General features: G+C 36.5%; 1 protein-coding gene across 2 annotated transcripts in view; it reads left to right on the top strand.

The window, feature by feature from the left end:
* Nucleotides 1–24542, top strand: part of SLC4A4 (solute carrier family 4 member 4) — a 385603-nt gene that overhangs the window by 169400 nt on the left and 191661 nt on the right. For both annotated transcript variants that reach the window (XM_024246262.3, XM_054554039.2), the window contains 2 exons: nucleotides 5448–5608; nucleotides 12550–12729. In XM_024246262.3, coding sequence (XP_024102030.2) covers nucleotides 5448–5608; nucleotides 12550–12729 — 341 coding nt within the window. The remainder of the gene's footprint in view (nucleotides 1–5447; nucleotides 5609–12549; nucleotides 12730–24542) is intronic.

Genomic DNA, 24542 nt, shown 5'->3' on the forward strand with positions numbered 1-24542 from the left:
TCCAGATATGATAGATTTTTTCCCCCCATTAAAAACCCTCAGACCTACCAGACTAATAAAAGTTTAATGCTTAGAAGGAATCCATTTTATATATGAAGATGTGACATGAATCCTTTTCTGGCCAACTTATAAATTGATAATATTTTGATTTTCTGTGAAAGCCGCAATTGATAGCCTATTTTATTCCATAGAGAGCTAACTCTCCGGACTTCTCCAGCTCCATGTAGGTTCTATTATAAATCTATAGCCCACAGAACTCAATATCATCCTTCTTTCTCTTTTAAGACCTATACTTTTCAGTTGGCTAATGATTTCTTACATATTATTGAGATGGCTAATGATTTCCTACACATTATTGAGATGAGGAAATCTGTAGGGAGAGTAGATCTGAAGTTCAGTTTAGGATATTCTTGTAGGATCAGCATAATAATGCATCAGCATTATTATGGCTGTAGTACTATTTCAGGAATTTCAGGTTGGCCCTGTGCCTGAAAAAAATGAGAATTGTTTCAATAATAGGGGGAGATGTCCCCTTTTAAGTCATGGAAAGCACAGTAGTTATACTATGAACAAGATTAAGTATTTATTTATATGAAGTTTAAAGTAACTCTCAACTCCATCACCATCCCTTTTACATCTTTCACCTGTTCTTCCTTTTCCTAAAAGTTAGAACTTTGAATTTTCAGTGGTTCTTCCAAAATAGAGCACCAGTTGAATACGGTAAAAAGGGTAGACTTATCAGACCTGAAAAATCATTTGGAATTGGTGAAGAAGCCTGTGCTTCCGTTAAGAATGTCTAGGTGACTAGGTGTCAGCTAATGGGTTCATAAACCAAACTGGTAAAAGAATAATTCATGATCCAAGTTTGATGATGGCCCAAAGTCAGGAGAAAGGGACTTTTTTTTCCCTGCCCAAATTCTTTATTCATTTGAATAGGGATATCTCTGCAAAAATGATTATTAGCTGTCAGTTTCTCTTCAGTGAATTTTCAGATGGACAGTGCTGGACTTAACCACTGTTATATGAATGTTTGTTAAAGATAACTCCCCCAGTGTAATTCAAACTGTGCTGCCAAACTTGGGTATAAAGGAAAGCCATCACAAGTTTCAACAAACACAAGCCAACAAAAGAAAGGGGTATTGATGTTTTACTTCCAACTGGACACCACAAATGTACACCCACTTGTGTTTCTGCTTGGCAGATTTACCTGAGCCACCTCTGAAATACCTGATTTAAGGGTATGGCCATCAAGCACCAACATGTGCACTTATACTGTGGGTTTGGGCAAAGACTACTCTCTCCCAGTCTCCACTGACTTCTCTGTCTTTTCTCTACTGAATTACTTTGGGAAATTCTATTTCAGGCCAAGTTAATTTTTCTGTAAGAAAAAGACTCAAGGAATTTAATCATCTATGTAATCATATATAGTTATGTCCATGTAGTTGTGTACAATAACTTTAATAATGGATCTAGAATTTTAAGAATTCTCCTTAAAAACCTCATTTTTCCCAGGTACACACTAGCGTTGGCTTCTTTTAGTGTGATAAGGCACTTGTTAGTTAGCAAGAAATTTATCATCATTTCAATAGTTGTACGTAGCTGGAATTTATTTAGTGTAAAGGTCATGTCTGTTTTCCACCGTACAACTGATATGTTATTAAGTTAGAGGTCTTGTTTTTTTCTTAATTATATTTAATCATATGATTGGAAAGTTGCAAAATTCAGTGATTCCCAGTGGATCTTCTTTTTCTTCAACAAACGAATGAAATGTTATTTGTTTGGCAGTCACTGAAAATGTCTTAAACTGCAAAGTATTTTATCATTATTCTTCTAAGACCTTGGAATAAACTTCACCTAATAAACACCTCCTCCAAGGTTAAAACAGTTTGGTAATTGCAAGTATTTAAAAAGCCTGCTTCTGAAACAAATTTTTCTGTAACAGTCAAGTACTGAAGCAAAAAGAAAGTGGGAAACTTATTGCAAATATGTAGTTATTTGTAGTTATTATGAAGGGGGGATAGTGGCTTTTAGTATACTTTACAGTAAAAAGTCTGTTTTTTTTTTTTTTTTTTTAAACGTAATTGCATGGTTCTAAAGCACCTTTGCAGATTCATTGGCACTTGAATAGGGTGAACTTTGGTACTTTTGCCTTAGCCTTTTCTTTAATGGGCTCTGATTTGAACTGAGTAGTTTTCAGTTTTTGTTTTTTTTTTCTAAATCCAGATTTGTCCTTGATATGCGAGGAGGCTAGACAAAGCATGTGCCATTTCTGGAATGAAACTACCTGAAAATGATCTATTGAAATGGGAAAGCCAGTAGTTTATGTCCAAATGCATTTGTTGGAAGTATAATCAGTTCCTTAAACAATTAGAGCAATACATTTTAAAGGAATTTAATAGGCATTTTTCCAGAGTTCTCCTTATGCTGTAGCTGTGCTGTAATATGACATCATCAAAATATTCAATATTTACTGAACTTAAAGTAAAATAAATGCTAAACTGAGCTATGAGATAATATTTATCCCTTATAAATATAGATTTTAAGGAACTGGCTAGTTTTGAGAATTTATATTTCCATTCCTTTATGGTTAAATCTTGACCTAAAGAGCTGGTGTAATCCAGAAGGGTGAGTAATACTATTTCATAAATCCACCCTAGTTTGGATTTATGTTTTGCAAATGCACTTTTTAAATGTATTCAAAGTCATATTTAAGTTTAACCAGGTTGCCTACAATATAAACTATGGAGAGGAATAAATAAAAGATGGACCACAAAGAACTGCAATGGTTTTGCTTCTTTTTCTTTTTAAATAAAATCTTATTAAACTTATATTATTTGGACAGTTGAGGATTGTCTGAGCCTATTCAGGCTGCTATAACAAAATACCATAGACTGGGTAGACAGACAACAGAAATTTAGTTCTAATAGTTCTGGAGGCTGGGAGATCCAAGATCAAGACATTGTCAGATTCAGTGTCTGGTGAGAGCCTGCTTTCTCACACATGGCACCATATCATTGTGTCTTTACATGGTGGAAGGGGCTAAATAGCTGTCTGGGGACTCTTTTATGAAGACATGAATCCATCTAATCACCTCCCAAAGGGCCCATCTCCTTATACCATTCCCTTGGGGGATAGGATTTCAATATATGAATTTTGTGGGGACACAGACATTCAGACCATAGAGAGGATGATGGCAGAAAAGAACTACTGTATATAAGTGAGGCTTAGTTTTTTTTTAAGTAATAAAATTGGCAGTACAGGCTGTTGGCAGCTGATAGAAGTGGGGGCTCATTTAGGAAAGATAAGAGGGAAGTAAAGGCCTTGTAAAACACTCCCCTTTATAGGGCTTCTAGCTGCCCTCCTGTGTCATTCATCTTGGGCTTAAGTTCTATGACCAAATATTCTATCACTCAGAAAATAAGCATACTCTTAGGAATTCAAGAGTAATCATGGAGTCATTACACTCTTTATAGATGATATAATTCTAGATAACTCTGACTTGCTTTCATATATGATGATATCTTCCTTTTTCTAGAGTCTTATCTTGAGCAATAAATTATAGCATCATATATAAATATGATTCATATGCCTATTACCAACAAACATGCTTAGCAATTCTATGAGCAAGCATGAAAAGATGATATACCTAAAGTTAACCAATGTAACATTCTCCATCAAAAATAAATTAGTCTCAAACTAACTCTAATCACCTTATTACCTTTTACAGTTTTGGTTAAACCCATAGAATTCTGTGAGTGTGATATAAAATTGTCATTTTTTTCTCCCAGTTCCTTTTATTTCTCTGGTCTAACTTGAACCAAAGTGAAGAAATACTAATTTAATCACACACACACACACACACACACACACACACACACACACACACACTAGAAGTCTTTCATTCTGTTTTGGAAGATGTCACAGCTACTTTTGTAGAAATAAACCAAGTCCAGTTCTGAAGTTTCAGAACTTCTTTGGTGCTATCGTTGACTTTTTAACCATGAGATAAACAGTAAAAATCTCCCTTCCTGCATTTTTGGGGAGGATACAGGGAGAAGAAGGAGGGTCTTAGAATTGTGAGTAAGGTTGATACAAGGTTACCACTAACATGGGAGTTGCCTGGCTGTGAGAGCCTTCCTGAGAGGCGCATGGGGGGAAAGTCTTTAGATACAGCTAAAATACTTCTGAAACATATGGGTGCTGGGCTTGATTAAAATTCTAAATTTTCTTTGACATTGTGGGCTGATCGCTTGATCTATTTTCACTCCTGGTCTACTAATGTGTTTTTTTTCCCGTCCTCTGGGGGTGGTAAGAGGTCTATAAATAATACCCTATGTAGAGCTTCCTCTGATCTCTGCCCTTTGTTCTCATCTTTAGTGAGTTAGGTGAGCGTTTAGCTTTCTCTAGGAAAACATTTTTCAATCATTAAACCTTTGGGTGAAGAATGTAGAAAAACAATTTTTATTCCATCTTTATCTCTTTCAATATCTGTCAGAAGATTTAAAGTGAAAGAAGCCTTTTTGTTAGTGTCATGATGAATAGCAAAACGATGATGCTTTACCATTTTCCTTTAACAGTGTAGGAAGTGTCTGTTTGTGTAATATGTGGGATATAAAGTCTGTCAAATGTGTTTTGCTCTTATTTCCATTAAGGTTTTTTATTGCTATATATTGCTAAGTTATCAAAATGTCTGGGAGTCTTAGAAAGCAGAAGCTAGAAAAGAGGGTTGTTCCATCGCTAAGGTTAATAGGAGATCTCGTATTATCAGAATAATCTGTTGTTCACCGAGCTTGTGTGTATTTAAACACACATGGAACCAGACTTGAAGGGTAAAGCTTTTAAAATCACAATAAGAGGGGAATATGCATCAGCTGAGATATGTATATTAAAGGAAGACACAACAAAACATGCCGGTCTTCCTTAAGCATCAATAAAACGAAATTTTACATTCATCTTGCCACTTCACACATCCTGTTTTTTATGTCTGAGATAAATATTGGTTCATCACTGATATTTCACCTTATTTAAACTTGCCTCGTGAAATCATAACAGAATCCTCATAGTGGTGGCTATTTTTATGCACTGTAGGCTGTACCCACATGGAGAATTTTGAAATGCACATTTTTCTACCTTATTAAAAAATTTAGTTAAATAATTGGTCTTAAGGATCTCATGGTTACATATGGGCAGATATAAAACCAAGGATGCTTTGGCTTCTCTTGCTTTGCTTTTTTCTTCTCTAACTTCAGGGGAAGGAGCAGTCTAGTGCTTCTCTTTGGGTGTATTTATGAAGATTATGTAATTAATGATCTAATAAGCTATTAATACTCCACAAAAAGAGACATTTTGGAAGTGCTGGAAGGGGTGAAGATGGAGGGGTTGAGACTGCTATTTCTAGAGGAAGTTAGAACACTTTTAATTGCTCTTCACTAATCTCATCTTCCTAGGTGGATCAAGTTTGAAGAAAAAGTGGAACAGGGTGGGGAAAGATGGAGCAAGCCCCATGTGGCCACATTGTCCCTTCATAGTTTATTTGAGCTGAGGACATGTATGGAGAAAGGATCCATCATGCTTGATCGGGAGGCTTCTTCTCTCCCACAGTTGGTGGGTAAGTATGCTGTTTGAAGTTTATATTATTTTTTTCGGCTTTCCCTATCCACACGTCTCCATCAAGGCAGATGACTAGTACTGTAAGCAAAGTTAAATGTTTTATAACATTTATTCTCTCTTTTTGCATTATAACATTAGTATGATTTATTGCAAGAAAATCTGAAAAATACACAAATATTAAGAAAATAGTAAACTGTCTTCCATAACATCTTCCTCCGGTCATTGTTGGCATTTTGGAATATTTCCTTCTAGCTTTGCTTCTCAATCCTTTCCCTATGCTTTTCAATGTTTTAATTTAATTTTATTATTATTATTATTTTTGAGACAGAGTCTCACTCTGTTGTCCAGGCTGGAGTGCAGTGGCGCAATCTCAGCTCACTGCAACCTCTGCCTCCTGGGTTCAAGCGATTCTCCTGCTTCAGCCTCCCGAGTAGCTGGGATTACAGGTGCCTGCCACTTGTACCTTATGTACTTTAGATGCATGAAAAGTGTGGGGCTTCTTTGCAAATCTAACTAACAAGCTCTCTGAAAAAGAACCAAGTATATATACATCAGCCAGACATATGCCTCACTTGACAGCTAATCTGTTCTTCCAACACAAATGCTGCAGCATTCATATTATCTATAATATAGAGAAATGGATGTCATAGATAAGCTTTTTGTCTACAGATATGCAAAGAAACTTTGCAGTAAGTCTAAAACTAGACAAGAATATTACACTGGTCACCTTCTGCAGGTCTTTGATCCACATCTTCTTCCCCATAATCCCAGGGTAGGCACACTGCAGACCCCTTGGAAAAGTGCAGCCATCCCTACAGGTCCAGTGCTCACCTGGTTATGGAATTTCCTAGGAATAAGAAGTGGAACCCCCGCACTTCTTTTTAAGAAAAAGCATGATCTTTGGCACACCTAGATCTGAAGGATAATATGGCAGTTTAGGCCAAGCCACTGATAGAAAATGGAAACAATGGCTCCAGTTTGGAATGCAGTGGTGTGTGCCCAAGGTGTTCAGCATGATGAGTTAGCATTCAATGCACAAAGTACTGACTACAAAGGAAGCCAAAGCTGCCCTGCACCATGAAGTTCAGTGACTTTGATGGTGGTGATACAAATGATGCTTGGCACCAATGTGACCTGACTCAATCACTTACCCGTAATGTCTTGCTGGATCCCTGTCCCACCCAGCCTTTCTTCACATGCAGCTGAAGGGGCTTGACTTCTGCCTACAATCAACCCTAACCCAGGAACTAGACTACTTCTCTTCTTACAGATGATTTAAGTCCTACTTTACAGATGATGAAACTGAGGTCCAGAGAAACTCAGTGCAAGTCTAAGATCAAAGAATTCTAGAAATCTAGTGTCTGGACTTCCAGTCCAATATAACCAAGGATGGATGAATAAAGAGGCTCCATTTATAATATTAATCTTATGCTAATAAGTGAAAGTGAATGTAAATCTGTGCATATAAAATGAAAAATAACTAAAAAGGAAAAGTATTGCTGGGCATGGTGGCTCATACCTGTAATCCCAGCACTTTTGGAGGCTGAGGTGGGTGGATCATTTGAGGTCAGGAGTTCGAGACCAGTCTGGCCAACATGGTGAAACCCCCACCCCTGCCTCCACTAAAAATACAAGTGGAGAAGGGAGAGGACTTACGTAAAGATGCTGGATGGACAGAAATAATTATTTTATACATTTATTCAGCAGTAGTACACGAGCTTCTACAATGTGCCAGACACTGTTCTAGGCCTTGAAATCAGGGTTTGCAAATCTACCACTTTGTAAATGAGACAAGGTACATGTCAACATAGGTACAAATCTGCATATGTAGTTAGAAAATAATGGAGGAAACAGTTTTATATAGCATTTTTCATATTGAACAAGGCAGGTGAAGCTGAAAATGGAAATCTGATATATGAGAAGAGATCTTGGATTATGGTACCCAGGGAGATCGGAACCCATCTACAAAGACAGAAGCAAACAGAAAGAATGATTTTCTGGGCCATCTGTTCCATTGTCTTTTTTCATTTATTAAAAGCTGCAAGAAAGATTGTTATCCAGAAAAGTATAATGATTGGCAAAAATCAATCCAGTTTTTGAGTGAAAATTATAATTTCTGCATTCTCAGACCTTAAGAACTAACCTGGAGCAAAGATGTCAAAAATTACACAAGTTGAAAATAAATCAAATGTGCATAAATGTAGGGCAAACTGGAGAAGAAAATCATGACTTGGCAGAGTATAGGCAGTCTAGGAGGAGAATAAGGGTCACGGGGAAGATTCCCTTATTTAAAAAAAAAACAATTTTTTACCATAGATGATCATTACTGCCTAAAGTTTCCCCACTTAGGGATTCATGCCACTGTGCTCAGGGTTTGTCCTCTATTAAATATATACTTACTCTATGGGAAGATGTCATATATTAATTCCCATGAGATACAGAGTGATGTTGAAGAAGGAATGCTGGATTTAATGTTGGGGTTTTAATTAAAGTCTAGCCCTATTAGCATGTATGACCATGGGCAAGGCCAGTTACTGAACTCTTTTGGAGTCTTCATTCCCTCATCTATAAAAAGAAGATGAAGGTGGACCTTTCAGGGTTGTTATGAGCATTAAATAAGATCATCAGATGTATTTGCTGTCTACTTACATGTCTATCCCAGTATAAATAGTTTATCCAGATATTTCTGCATGTCACCTAGCAGAGTGTAGAGAAATGAGTCAGATAGAGAGACACTCAGTGACTTCATGAACAGGAGACAAGATTCCAAATGGTGTGGTAGAGAGAGTTGGAAACAGTTGAACAGCATCTCTGCTGTGCTTGGAACTGATCAGCAAGGGTGATGAAAGTTAAAAGTTGAATTACACACTTGGATGTTTCTGTAAAACTGTCTTTGGGATCTTCATCACGAGGAAGAGCCGTCTTAAGGAGCTTCTGGTCTTCAGCAACTAACTGACCCTTTTCATGTTGTAGAAGAGAGAGTACCAGATTATACTGGAACGTCTTTAGCCAATGGCCAAAGAGAGAATGTTTTGGTACTTACTACATGTAAGAGAGGTTAGCCAAGCATTTTGTGGTTTCCCTTCGATTTTTCATTACTTTTTATTATTGGCTGTGAACTTTTTCTCTAACCTCCATGCATTTACTTGAAAAATTGTCATTACATGTTAAAATTTGACACTACTAGGTCACTTTGAGGTATCATCACTCACTAATATGTTTGCTCTGCAGTTCCTGGGGCAAGCGGTCAGAGAGCCAGTGCTGTCATTCTGGAGCTGATAATACAGAAAAACAGTTCAGGGACAAATAACACATCATAAGTAAAACAAAGAGGAGGAAAAGGGCCAGATTTCCAGAAGTGGGGAGAAGAGCATGTTTGAAAGAGTGTCACTAGCTAAAAAATGTTAATCCTCCGAAATAATCAAAACCCTACAGAGGATAAAACATGAAGGAAATGGAGCCCTTATTTCATCTAAGTGACAGACGATGGCACAGTAACTTGAGAAGTTATAGTCATTATTTGTTTTTTAAAAAAATCCTTTTGTAGCAGTGGGTGAGATGGAGTTGTTTTGTCCCAAATCATGCTGATGCTTCTGAGTTGAGAATTATGCACAGCTAAATCTTAAGATGCATCTCCCCACACACCCCAATTTTATATCAACAAATGAAAAGAAAAAGAAATAATAGCAAGCATGATTATATCAAACAAACAATAGTTGCTTTTCATCTTCCTTTGCAGTCCACCTGCTACCCCTCACCAGCCTGTCTCTGAGAGGCATCTCACCCTGCAGGCTCAAAGACAGCGCCATACCATGTGAGGGCCCTGCACCACGGTGCGCGTCTGTTTAAGCAGGTGTTACTTCTCACACTTACATAAAAAATTCAGCCTATTTTTGATTCTTCTCAGGACCTCTACTTGATTTTTTCACGAAGAACCCCTACTGAATGTTAATAGAAAAATTTATCTTTAAAGTATTATAAAGGATAAAACATCATTTTCACAGATTATTTTAATAGCTTTATTATTAGTATCCTCATTGTAATTCTGCATTTAAAGAGTGTCATTCACATTTGAAGCCGAGTCTATGGGAATTTTCCTCCCCTTTTAAGTTAAAAAAATTATAAGCCATTTCAGGTATTTTACCATGATGGGAAGTGAATTGGGAAAATGTAGCTCTATTTTTGGAGTCTTATTTTTATATTTAAAGGCATTCCTGAGCTGTGCATGTTGGCAGATGTATTGGTCCTATTGTTTCTTACTTTTTGTACCTTTTACACTTTCAAAATGGCAATAACTTTTTTTCTAGTCACAAAACTAATGCATGTTCATTTTTAAATAACCCGGAACGTATTACAGAGCTTTTGTAATTCCTAGTCAATACTGCAACATTGTCATCAGAAATGGAATTGTCCATTGAATACCTTTCACATCATGGGGGTTGATTCAATAATAAATGTATATTATCTTAGTTAATCTTGAAGTTGAATATTTATTTATATATTTTTGGCCCTTTGTATATCTTTTAAGAATGTTTGTGATCTTTGTCCATTCTTCTGTCACATGGCCATCATTCTCTTGGTTTGCAAAAGCTCTGTGTATATCAATTATTTTTTTCTCTAGAGCTTAGTTTTTAAATAAAGAAAAATACTGTGTGACATGGAGAAAGATCTAAACTTAGAGTCAGAAAACCTGGTTTTATATGGGAGTTTTGCCTCTAATCAGTCCACGTCTGTGGGCAAGTCAGTCTGTGGCCGTGTTCTCATCTGCATAGCAAGAGGTTGAACTTGATGCTCCATGAAGTTCCTTTCAGCTCTGCTATCATCTAATGTTGGCACATTCTCTCCCAATTGGTAGCGTCTGTGGGATTTTGAACACTGAAGGCTTAATTTCAGTGTAGCTGTGAAATGTTACTGCCCCACTTTCCTTTGAATGATTTTGTAGTTTATGCTTAAAGAGATCCCTATAATGTTGGCCATTTTAATGGAAACTTAATGAAGGACATAAAGCTACACAGATGTTTTAACAACTGTTCTAACTGGTGATTTCCAGGCATTAGTAACAGAGGACTGGCTGTGCATACATAAAGATTGGTTTGAAATTTCAAGGGAGGGTGAGAATAGAGGGAGGCCCTGCCAGGAAGGGTAGATAAGAAACACTTTAGTCTATAACCCTGAAATTAGAGTAGGAGTTTGATAACACTCATAGCAGACATGGTGGGACTGTTTGTTTGTTTTTCTGGTTCTTCTGTAAAATGGACTTTCCACTTTAAAAGGACTTAAAGGAAAAGTAGAGGGGTTGTGTTTTGTAGGCACCTGATTATTTACTGTGGAAGAGAGGTTTAATTGTAATTACAGGATCAATTCTGATAGTTTTGCTGAGTGGGGTTTGTGTAGTTTAAAATACTCAGAGCTAAAAACCACTCTAAACCAAAACATTTCTATGGGAGAAACTCTTCCTGCCTTGCCCAGACTCCCTACCAAGTGGTCCCATGTTATGTGACAGTTATGGCACCTCTGTGAGGCATGTGATGGAAAATCCTGGATTCAGCCTCTGCTTGGCTTCCAAATAGTTGATAGTACATTGTGTAAATTGCCAGTTTCTAGCTATAGGCTGTGAGGCCAATTTGTGAGTGTTTAGAAGATGGACTTTTGAGAAATTCAGTCATGCCCAAGCAAAACTCCTTGAACATCTGTAACTTCTCTTTACAAAGAAGTGGGAATCCTTGGGAGATGTTGTTATCCTACCAGTACCCATCAATTTTCTTGCCGGCTTTTGGAAAAGAATAGTTATTGTTTGTTTCTTTACATTTATATATTAAGGTTTGCCCAAGTGGAAAATATCAATGTGTGCTAGATGCATCCATGTACCAGAAAGGGAGCCATGGGATCCATTACTATCATTCTGTGCAGAGGACAAAAGGTCTACTTGCATACATCGAGACAGACTCCTACCAATGCATGTCTTGCACAGATTCTGTAATGTTTTGTCCTCAGCCCCATTCTGGCTGGAGATAAATGTTGGCCTGTCATGTAGATGTAGAGCAGAATGCACCAGGCTTCATTTATGCTATACTGCTGACATGCTGACTTCTGAGAAAGAGGGTTTCTTATTTTCTATTGGCATAAGAACTTACCTTCCAGCAGAGTGACCTATGAGCAATTTCTATGAAACACAGTCGTCTTTCTGGTTAAAATTGTACTAAAAAAAAGAGTAATAGAAACTTTACTTTTTTTTGGTTGGTAAGACTAAGATATTAAAGTTTCATTAAAAATTTCAGTCAGTTTATACTTTAAAATGCCCAATGGAAATATATTGGAAAGTCTTTAGTTGGATCTGAACAATAAGAATAAGCCTCCTTTCTTAGAAAAGACTACAACATAATTTTGTAGTTTAATCTTTCTTTCATTGGATTAACTGGTGTTCAGATGACCTGATATTAAATATTGTTTCCCTTGACTGTATTCTATTATTAAGTACATATAACGTTACAGAAGAATTTGGGAAAATAGATTTTAAAAATCAACAATCTCATTAGTTTTAATTTTCTATACTCTTCAAGTTTTTAAATATCATTTATATTTCTGATATATATTTGCTATGAGTACATGAACTTTTTGACTCTTACCCTTTTAATTGAAAAATATAAATTACTGACTTATTATGTTACAGGATAATCTGACTTATGTGAATACACCATAACTGGGCCTGAAAAAACATAAAATGAATACTCTAATATTTGTATCTGTCTCATCAATGCCCATATCTGTGTACCCTGTATCTTTATCTTTTACATAAAATGGGAAATTAGAAATTTAGAAAACAATATCTTGATATTAAATTTGAGGGTGACATCCATAAAGTTAGAGTAAAAAAATAACTTTGTGGTCTTGTGACTGAGTTTTGTTTTTTGCTTTTGTTTTGCTTTGTTTTTGTATCAGAGATGATTGTTGAGCATCAGATTGAGACAGGCCTATTGAAACCTGAACTTAAGGATAAGGTGACCTACACTTTGCTCCGGAAGCACCGGCATCAAACCAAGAAATCCAACCTTCGGTCCCTGGCTGACATTGGGAAGACAGTCTCCAGTGCAAGTAGGATGTTTACCAACCCTGATAATGGTAATGCAGAGGCCAGCTGGCTGCTGCTTTCTCTTACTTATTTCACTCACCTTTACACCGTCTCCTGTCATCTTTGTTTTAACCCTTCTCCATGTTTTTTCTTTTCTTGAGTTCATATGCCATAGTCATTTCATACTGACATTTTTAATCCAGTTGGACAGGTTTGCAGTCTTGCTGGAAGGATTTCCGCAATTGTTGTAGGCTGCTAATGCCACGGTGACTTGCTTACTCCATATACATCTATTCTGATTGATGGAGGTGGTTTAGTAGTAACTCTATGATGAAACAATTGAATATTATAGATGAGTCAGCAGATTCATAGATTATTGAGTACCTCTGTGAATATGTTTTCAACATGGTGGTTTGCCAGAATTAGGAGGAGAATAGTAAGATATGATAAATGCCTTGAAATCTCCTATCACAAAGTGTTTGCTTAGTATGTGAAATGGTGTCCAGTCTATATAAATGATGACTTAATCAAACTAATCCTCCATATTATTTTTTACCTCTAATAAAACCAATCTGCTTTCTGATATATGATAGTGATAGATCCAAGAATAATTATACAAGATGGGATATTAACCCTATTATTTAATAATAAGTAAGGCACTGTATGCTATCTGTAGTTTATTGATTTACCAGAGTTTCCTGTAGAATGTCTATCTTTTGTATCATTGCCTTTGTTTCAAATAAATTTCATGATTGGGAGCAATCTGAGAAGGGTCAGTTTCCATGAGGTATGGAAAATGAAGGTATGGTGGAAAGAAGTACTAAGCATTGGGCCGATAGGGTTAGGTCTATCCTCCCATCCCACCCCCAGGCTTTTTAGTTTTAAGAGAGATGAGGCCGGGCGCGGTGGCTCATGCCTGTAATCCCAGCACTTTGAGAGGCCGAGGCGGGCGGATCACGAGGTCAGGAGATGCAGACCATCCTGGCTAACGTGGTGAAACCCCATCTCTACTAAAAAATTACAAAAAATTAGCTGGGTGTGGTGGCACGCACCTTTGTCCCAGCTACTTGGGAGGGTGAGGCCAGAGAAAAGCTTGAACCCGGGAGGGGGAGGTTGCAGTGAGCCAAGATCACGCCACTGCACTCCAGCCTGGGCTACAGAGCGAGACTCCGTCTGAAAAAAAAAAAAGAGAGAGAGAGATGAGCAGGTAAGGGAGATTCTAATTCATTGCCCTCAGCTGCACCTTCAGAATAACATAAAACAGGTTGTCATGGAAAAAGGTGGAGTAACTGAATTGCAACTCAGCCACTGCATTTCTGGAAATGAGTTTTCTCTTCTTAGTATTAAAGGTAACTGTTGGCTGGAAAAACACTACTAGCAGATTTTCTGTGGTATATTTTTTAAGCAAAACTGGTTATGTGCAAATAATTAAAACAAAATGCTTTTTATTAAAAAAAATCACAAAAGAGAATTGAATCTGCAGTATTTCTACTAGAGTTTGATGGTTCTACTGTTACCTAGAATATTGCTGCTGATGGGAAATATTTTGGTTTTTATGTCTCCCCTGGCTTTTTTTTTTGTTGTTTTAGTTGTGTTTTTGGAAAGAGTGGTTACTTAATGGCTAGAAAGTTATAGAATGAGTAGTTTATTATAACTGATGTCACAAATATTTTATTTAACAATTTATATTTTTGAAATTATGGCAATTAAAGGTGAAGCTACTCTTTTATTTCTTATTTAATAACCCACTTTCTTATGTAAGACGAAATCCCAATATTTGCTGATTTAATTCTTTTATCGTGGGGTTGGGGGAAGTATAAAGAAGTGAAAAAGTGCGTTGTTTTAAAATATCGCTATATTTTCAAAAAAAAGTGGAATGAATATGGCATGCAGGAGGCTTTCTACCAATATGATGAGCTTCATTTCCATTGGAACTGCAGGCAGAGTAGAAATTAGGAACAGATGGATCTTGGTGGCCAGAATCTTGTGCTTTAGGAGAAAGTATTTGGATGTGGAATACAACTAATGAGTTAATATCGCTTGCCATTCAATCTTTCATCCTATCTGTAGATCTCTGTACTTCAGAGAAAAGTTGAAATTGCCTTTGCCATCCATCTTTTCACTTGTGAAATGTTATATATGCTGGGCAGAAAGCAAATAGGAAGGGTAGGCAGTTCTTTTCCAGCTCTTCAACTGATCAGCTTACACTCTGAAGCGTGGAATATGATTAGACCTTTTTAAACATGTTGTTGTTGGCCTTAATGCTACCTAACTTCTTTTAAATATCCAGAGGCAAGATTTAGCTTTGAGAGATCCTTTAGCAATGAATTTTGTATGCCTTCGAGGTACGTTCTTATAAATCATCAAATGGCAAATTTTTGGCTTTCTAGAGGTGCTTATTATTAACTGGAAAGTTTACGTAGTTACCTTTATATCTTAGGGTTTAATTACTTAATATCTTTAAAAAACTATTAAATGTTCTTAGAATAAATTTCTAAACAAACGTTCTTATAATAAATTTCTAAATAAAATTTCTAATAAATGGAATATTCTTAGTTTAAATTTCTATATAAAAATTATAGAATTACTGTAGGTAGAATTATTCCTACAGTTTTAATAGACCACAATCTTTCAGTCTGTTGTAGTTGGAGCTAGATTCTAATATCTCCATGTAAAGCTTAGATAAATTTGTATACCTTTGTCTTCAATCATAGGCTACGAAATAGATTCAGTGACACTGCCAGCTTTAGTTATAGCTAGCAACAATGTAATAAATAACTGAAATTTATAGAGATAACTTCAGAGTTGTGAATTTTTTCATTTCCTGGTAGTGTACTGGAGCCAGCTCTAATCCGCTCAGGAGAGCCAGTTGTTATCAGGGATTTGCAAGCTGGTTGTTAAATACAGCTACTATTAAAAATTAAATTATATAAACATACAATTAAATAATTATATTAAAACAAAGATGATAAATACTGAAAATTTATTGCTTTCTGCCTGTTTCACTACATTTTACTGTAGTCTGTGCTCTTAAGGTTATTTGTATCTACTGTGTCTGTATGGTGGTAGAAATGCTGTTAAATAGTGTGCCATTGTGCATCTCTTCCCTCAGTGACTATACTGGTACCTTGAAATGGGCTGTTATGGTAGTATTTACCCCATAGAAACCAGCAAATGCTATAAATCAGGGCTTGATTTTTAAATTTTTTTTGACCATTTGTCTCTAGACTTAAAGAAGTGATGGAGAAAATGCTAATAACCTAGATTACATTTAAAAGTGTAAAGTGTCTATAGCTGTTAAAATGAATAGCAGAAAAAAATTGAAGAACTTTTTTTCAGTAATCAAAAACTGTTATCTGATTTAGGAAAAGAGTCACCCACATCACTGACAAATAGATGAAGTCTGACATATTCAATCTTCATTGTTTCACTTTTGTCTTATTGGTTAACATACATAATAATATTAATCAACAAATGTCACAAATATTTGTTGGATATTAGATGGATGTTGGAACTATACTCATTTGCCAGCTAGCATAACCATATACTAGCTGCTGATGCAAGAGTTTGGCCATGATCAACTAAAGTATTGTATAAGAATCAACTAACTATATGCAATTTACAATACAATGTTGTATATTTTATTATTATTTATATAATGTGTGCCACATATTGTTGTAGGACTTTTCCTTAGTTCAGTTGAAGATGGGGTTCTTGTCACACGACCACGAAAAATTAGGCTTGCACATGATTTGAAGAGTGAGAAAAATGGAATTTATTGAGCAAAAAGGAAAAAAAGGGAAACAGGGACTCTCAGCAGAGCGAGTCCTGGTAGTACAGGCTTGCTGCCTTGCAGATTGAATCCCAGGTACCACCCAGGAGGAGGAGGGGCCAGGCTTCTCAACCCTGTGAACAGAGGGAAATTCCCAAGGCTCCACCCCAGTGCGCACTCCACCCAGTGCACAGGCTGGTCAGAGTTTCTCCAGGAACCCCTCTATACTTGGTTGTCACAATATCCTTTATAAAAGTAAAATTCAACACATACACATACTCACACACTCACACATTCATATATAAATATGGTTCTCTCCCCTGGTAACTGGTTTTCAAACATTTACTGGCACATCCACTACCAGCACACTACTGTCTTTATTCCTAAAGACTAACTCTCATCTTTTTGCATCCTGGTATGGCTTGGGGTTCAAGATGATTTTATGTTTTTAAAAAGGAGCAAAAAACATTTTTTATCTGTAATAAATCAGTGAACAATGAGGCAAGCTTTCAAAATGCTAATCATTGTGAAATTGCTACTTGTTTGAGACGTGTAAATTCTATGGGCATGCCTGCCAGGTACTAAATTTTAGGCAAGTGCTATCATTTCTCAATATATTAACTGAGGCATTTCTATAATGTTGCATGAAGAAATTAATGAGGTTTTAGGTCATTCTGGTGTTGGATTTTTCTTTACCTACTCTTTATTTATCACTATTATTTTAGGTTGAACTATATGAAATTGCTAAAGGTAAAATTAAGTTGTCAGCAGTTTCATATGATTCTACCTAATAATTTGGTCTGAGATACTTAGCTAATAATTCTGTATTATTTAGTGTATTATGAAAAAATAATGTTTAAGCCTGGAAACATTGCTTGGTAGTATTTTAAAAATAAACATGTATTTAGTTTGCTTTTTATTAGAAAGTAAAAGTAAAGTTTTTTCTTAATTGGTATTCATTCAATAAATATTTAGTAAGATGTTTATGACAAGCATAACAACTACATTTTAAAAAGTCATGGTTTATAAGATGATCCGATTTTTTAAAAAATGTACCATTCAAATGAGTACTTTTTGTATGTATTGTCTTATCCCAAAGCTTGCAAAAGATCATTGAGACCTGACTTTAAGGACCAAAACCAATGAGAAGCCTGAATTTGAGTATTCACCTTTTACTACCTTTGTAGAAATTTGGGTAAAGCCATCATCGACCTGTCCCTGATTTTTTCCTGACTTCTTCATTTTTTCTCCCTAGATTACCATAAAGATCAGTTCCTTGCCTTCCAAGGTCTGGGAGTATAGATGCCCTTTACTGAGAATTGGCTTTAGTAATCTAATTGGATCTAGACTATGGATTTCATTTTTTCTTAATCTAATTTTATGACCTCACTTTGTATTAGTGAAAAGTTTCTCTTTTTTCAATAAAAAATTGGAAAGGTAATTTAGTAGTTGCTTTTGATGTCTGTAAAAGAGAGATAATGAAAAGTAAGAAAAAATATATAAAATGTTTAGAGTGGTAACTGGCACATAGTAATCACTCCACAAATGTTAGTAAATTATATACAATATGTTTAAGCACAATTAGGGAAGAAAAATCTTATATTGAATAGGAATGGTTTCTGGAATGATACTTGCTCTGTAGCTTACTATTTGGAAAGAAACTAGCAGATATAGTGCTGATTTATTCCCTCTGCCCTTTGTTAAGTGATACCAATAGTCTTTCATTAGCAATGGGAGGTGAGGAAGACCTTTCTCATCATAGACCTCTTACAGAATAATTTGTTCCCTTCATTGGTTTTATCTTTTGCTAAATGGGTGTCAGGAGGGTCCTAAATCACACTGGAAATCCACGACTTGGTAAAGTTGTCCCATCAGGGAGATAAGGAGCTGGGGACAGTGGCAGCTCCAAGGAGAGCGGCTGGCTCCTAGGCTTCTTGCTGCTTTCCCCATGCCTTCTCCTGGTGCCCGTGGTCTCCTCCATATTTGTAGGCACCCCGGGCCTGCTCCTGATACAACCTCTGCATCTTATCTTCAATTTACCACCATTTTCCTCTTTTTTTATTCAAATATGAGAAATGTAATCCACTTGCTCCCATTATGGGTTGGCACTACTTACTTCTGAATCTGGACTCCTCTGTTTAAGGTTATCTGCCAGGTGGGATGCCACTTCCTAGCTGTCTCCCATATTGCTGGTTTGATATAAACACACACACCTTTAGGTATTTTTAAAAGCATAGTCTATTGCTGTTACCTACAGTAACAGATAGGTGGTTTGCAATGCGGAACAAACAATGGAAAGAAATCAATTTTTATGTTAATAGTAATTTTAGGCTCCAGTGAAATATAAGTGATATTAGTTGGGCTCTTGCTGCATTGGATCTGATTTGAGATTGGGCCCATTCAAACTATTTGGTTTGATATTAGATCCAGATGCCTTGACACTGGCTTATTTTGGATCTGGCTGGGACCACCGCCAGGTCTGGTAGCTTTCTCGTTCCCTTTAGAAATTCTTCGCTTTTTGCCTGCACTTTGGATTCCAGCTTGCCCATTTGTCTCAGGCTGGGTTGTTCTGCTTCCCAGGCCATCCCCCCAACTGCCCCATACCCTTGAATTCAGACATGGTTGCTTAATCAATGTGTAAGGCAGATATTTCCCTAACTTGCTTCTGAAGCCAGCCATCATGCTTCTCTAGTTCTCAGATAGGTCAGTTGACATCTTGCAACTCTCAGACCCACATCACCTGAAGGTTAGAATCTTCTTCCTATGTGCCTTTCTGCGTACAATTAACTCTTTCCCAAAGCAACAGCATACATCCACCTGTTTTGTTCAGGACTCTCATTTTCTGTTCATTTTCATAGCACAGATGAATGTCCTGACCGGAACCCAAATAACGATCAAGCTCTTTCCCACCTGAGAATTATGAACCAATCTATGGAAAGTTGCTAGCAAAGTGCCTGAATGAAATCCTGTTCCTTAATAACAGTAATTATTATGGCTATTGTTATTATGGTATTTCTAACTCATTCATCAGGCACCATTCTTATTTTCTTATTTTCCTTTTCTTTCTCCAGGCAGATGACTGATTTTCCAAACCTATAATGTTCAGATCTTTAAATAAACAACACATTTTTCTCCAAGGGTCAGTCTCTCTCAGTATTTGCTAACCTATTCCACTCTTTATAGCAATGAAGAGTCGGGCTTAAGAGATAAAACACAAGTGGGTCCTTAGTTGTTTGACATTAAAGGCCTACTTTGTAATCTTCTTCTCGAAGACATGGGACCATCATTTCTAGAGGTTTCATTCAATTCTTGGGCAAATGTTTAGTAGCAGTGTGGTTATGAGCAATTTACATAATCTCTTTGAGCCTCAGTTTTTATATCGGTAAAATAAGGGTAGTAATGTCTTATTCTGTGCATATAACCAGGAATAAATGAGATACCTTTGTGAAAATTATTAAATAAGTAGAATGTGAGATACCGTTGTGCTTTAGTGCATTCATACTGCCATAACAAAATACCTTAGATTGGGTAATTTAAAAACAATAGAAATTTATTGCTCACAATTCTGGAGGCTGGCAAGTCCAAGATCTAGGTGCCAGCAGATTTACTGACTGGTGAGGGCCCTTTCCTCATAGATGGTGTGTTCTAAGGATCCTCACAAGGTGGAAGGGGCAAACAGATTCCTTCAAGCCTTTCAGGAGAGCAGGAATCCTATTCCTGAGGGTGGAGCTCTCTTGACTTAATCACTTTACAAAGGCTTCACCTTTTAATACTATTGCATTGGAGATTAGGCTTCAACAGAAGAGTTTTGGGGGGATACAAACATTCAGATCCTAGCACACTGTAAGGAACAATTATTATTCAGAAATATTTTAGGGGGAAAATTTAGTGACTTTCAGGTTTAAAATTGAGGACAGAACTTCAATTCACTACCATTATTTTGCATTTTATTATTTTCTATTTCTCTCCATTTTTTGCCTACTACTTCATTTATATGAAAATATTCTTGGAGTTTTATTTTTAAAATAGTGCTACTTTCATTATCGACTTTGCAGATGCCAAATAATACATAATGAGTTGTCACTCATGGGCTTTCTAGTATTTTTAAATTTAGAGATTAATCATTATGTCTAAGTAATGACAGTTTTAGCTATCAAGAAATAATATGTGTACAGCAAGATGTTACCATGTAATAAACATATTTTTAAATTTTACTAGTTGTCAGTCTGTTTTATACAGCTAGGGTCTGTGAGAGAGTAAAAGAACTGAAATGATTCTCTTTGCATTTATGCTACCACATGTGAGTACTTTTTTCTTCATTCCCCTTTCCTGGAGAAGTCATGTATTTCAAGGACACTGAACTGGTTTGCTGCTGTCAACCCTGAGTAAATCTTCCAAGGCTTGGTTTCCTTCATAGAGCCACCCTTGCAAAGTTTTTTGTATTCCCAAGCCCCATGTTGCTCTGGGAGCAATAGAAGTGTAGGTGCAGATCTAGGACCACATCCTGCTCTCTGTGAAAGAGATATAGGAGAGGGAAGGACAGGGAAAAGTAAGGAGAGAAGGGTAAGCAAGATAGAGACATAAAATATGAGCACCATGGGTTCATTTAAAGGAGGGGATAAATTAAGGTCTTCCAAGAATGACTAAGCACGCCTCATTCTACTCAACTCCTGTATCCATAGAAATACAAAGGACAAAAAGGAGATCTTTCTAGGTTTGTGAACCCAATTTCTTAAAAACCACACTTTGAATTTAAAGTAGGCCAGGATTTCTGTCTTTAGTGTTTTCCAACACTCTTCAAGATGTTGAACAAAGAAAATATCATTCCATTAATGATATTAGTAGTAGAAATAACAATAATGCCTCACATTATTATGGTAGCTCTAATGTATTTATCATTTCAGATGAAAAACCTGAAAGTCAGAAATATAAATAACTTGTCTAAGCATAGTAAATGGAGGAACCCAGTGTGCTTAATAATCATATGCTAATTCAACCACAAGGGGATGAGCTTCCTCAATCATAATTTATTTCCCACACATCACCAGGTCCAGGTCTCATATGTAATAATGTGATGGTGAAGGGCTCTAGAGGCCATTCTACATCTAAGCAGGTAAACAAACCAAACATGGCAGACAGTTGATTGTCTTTATTGGCTTTCCAAATGGAGATTTCTAGGCAACATGTTTCATGTGTTTAGGTGAAATGCTGGTATAATCTTGGGTTAAATTTCTTGTCTAAATAGCAGTGCCGAGTGCATAGGAAGTATTCAATGACTATTTGAACATATGACATTGCAATCCCAAAAGAGTCCTAAAACTTCACCATGAATAAAATTTATTTTCTTCTTAATAGGATTGTTTAAAAAAAAGCATTTTTTTCTGGAGATATTTTGTGTGTGTGTGTGTGAGGGTATCTATTTGCCTGATTCAAAAACAGACACCCTCACATGAACAGATTTAGGATTGATGGTTTTGGACAAGTTGATTCTCAAGGGGAACATGGATCATGTAAAAAAATATTCCTCACAACATCTTTTTCTACAGTCTAAATATTGGATACCATCACTCAAAAGCCTTTGGAGCTATATCTTTCCTCATCAGGATGTGGTAATAAAAACCAATTTCTACCTTGTTTATACCTGAAGTCAGGCAAAAGTGATGTAAAGAGAATATGTAAGATAATAGCAAGGATAAGCTGTTTATTTTGTAGCTCAAGTGTAAAAGAGGTACAGTGAAAGCATTATGTAGACAAGGCATACATAATATATCATTACCATGGTATAATTACAAAAAGTTCTGCTCTAGCTTTGGGTACGACTTCTCAAAATTTGATATTTGGAGTTAATTTGTGAAGCAAAAAAAAGCAACATGAAAGGGTTACAGAGTTTGTATCTCCTCCTGCACAGAAGTACACAGAGGTTCCAACAAATCAAAATGTAGACAGTTGCCAATATAAGTAATGGATGCTGTGCAAGTCCCAGCTTTCATGAGGGTAAGCTGCCAGATGGCTCCAGTCAGGCTTTGCTAAAACACAGGTGCCGAGTCTCTCTGGGCAGTTCCATTTTCATGCCTGTCTTTGGAGCCAGGTTCTTTGCTGGTGAGTTCCAGGCTCCATTCCACTGTCCCCTTGATGGTGAGGCTCTGCTTCAATGGAGGCTGTATATGCAAAAAGAAATTTCCAGCTTTAGTTCCCAACAATACACTGACAGGTTGAGGGGAGTAGAGGAGAGAGAAGCTGCTGGGGAACGTTAGTTATCAGCATGAGTTTTGGAGAAGCTGCTGACTTCCTCTACTCACATTGGAAGCAGGCCATGGTATCAGTGATAAAATTTGGGTACCTACATACACATTAGAAGCTAAAGGAATATGAATTCTCATTCTAAAGAAATTAGAAGCTAAAGGACATGTCTTCTTTTGAAGAAATTTCCTTTGTATTATCAGCTTCTGTCAGTTCTCACTGATCTGGCATTTCACTGGGTCCTTGCTTGGGCCTAGATAAATGTTTGCCAGTTGTTTAGCCTAATTCATTTAATTTAGCTAAGCCTGCAGGAATATTGGCTCTTTAAGCAGATCACTTAGTTGTCAAAAGAAATACGAGGCAAAACTTGGGCAGTATGATAATATAAATTTCTAAATGTCTCCCTCTTAACAAAAGCAATTTGGGAACAATCTCAACCCGTTCATTTCTCTTTTTCATTTTTCTTAGTGCAATAAAAACTTGAAAAGAACTTCAATTATGGGAAACAATTAAAAATTCAGATTGCAAAGAGAAGACATCAGATTTGCCTCAAACAGGTGCTGGCACAGATGGCCTGCTCACAAGTCCTGGCTTTATTTACAGCTTTTAAACACAGACAGATAAATTGACAAAAAAATGTTTCTTGATTTCATAATGTGCCGAATGCCCAAATTTGGCTATAAACTTATATTAATTTGTAAATGGTTCACTTTAAACCTTGACCTCTCAAGTCATCAGTAGCCTTAAAAGGACCATTTGTCTCCCCTGTTGTTTGCACACTTATGTGAATAGATTATTTCATATTTGCTATTGGTTGGATATGCCTTGTTTACTGCCTTGATCATTTAATGATTATCTTTATTAAGTCAAATTGCATGTAGTCTGATGGCTAGATATTTCCAACCTCATTGTGATTCCTTAAAGGATAATTATGCTGTCTATATTTTACTAGCCTTGGAGTATGACATTTAATAGGAATAGCAAAATAAATGACATGGAGCCCAAATGAAACTATCTTCAGGAAGAAGTTGATGGTGTTGTTTCATCCAGGTGATAAAATGTATCTGGAGGAACCATACTGTATATGTAGCCTGCAACATTATTTAATCTCTGCTGTGGTCTGAGATTTGGCATAAGTGCACCAAAGGTTAAAATGTTAAAATTAAAAGCGAGTATTAAAGGGCACCAGAAAATGGGGACTAACATACATCCTTAAATTGGCTTATATTAAGGTATTAATTTATCCGTACCCCAGTCTCATGTTTCTGAAGGGCTGAAAAACAGAGGAAATTGAGATCCAGCTCTATATTCATCAAGGAAAATATTTCAGAAGTAAAAGTATGAAATGTTGCTTTCTCCATTTGTGCATAAGATCCATAGACCTATCTATTGAGTAGATCATAAGAAAGGTGCTTACTAATACGACACCCTGCCCCCTGTGCTTTACAAAACTGTGTGTAACTTCCCTCTGTGTGTGCTTATGTGGTTCATAATTATTAACAATCTTGATCTTACATCCTGAGATTAGTGTTTATTATGTAAATCTTTCTTCTTCTGGATATAATTTATGTTTTGTGTATTAGAACTGCAGGGTGGATCATCCATTGGTATTTGGGGAACTATAATGATTGAATGTAATTTTTTTAGACTTTTTCATTCTTTGCTGGGATTCATTTCATCTAAGGGTGCAGGGCATGGGAGGGAGTGTGTGTCTTTGTAATATGTCATTGTTCTCTTTTAACCCGCTTGTGTGATTTGCTTTAGTATTTTTTCTTCTTAATTAATGCTTCCATCCTCATCCTTGCTGTGGCTGCTCATGTGTCCTCCTCCTCCTCCTGTCTTCTGCTTCTG

This window comes from Pongo abelii, chromosome 3 (genome assembly GCF_028885655.2).
Source record: "Pongo abelii isolate AG06213 chromosome 3, NHGRI_mPonAbe1-v2.0_pri, whole genome shotgun sequence".
Classification (NCBI taxonomy): Eukaryota; Metazoa; Chordata; class Mammalia; order Primates; family Hominidae; genus Pongo; species Pongo abelii.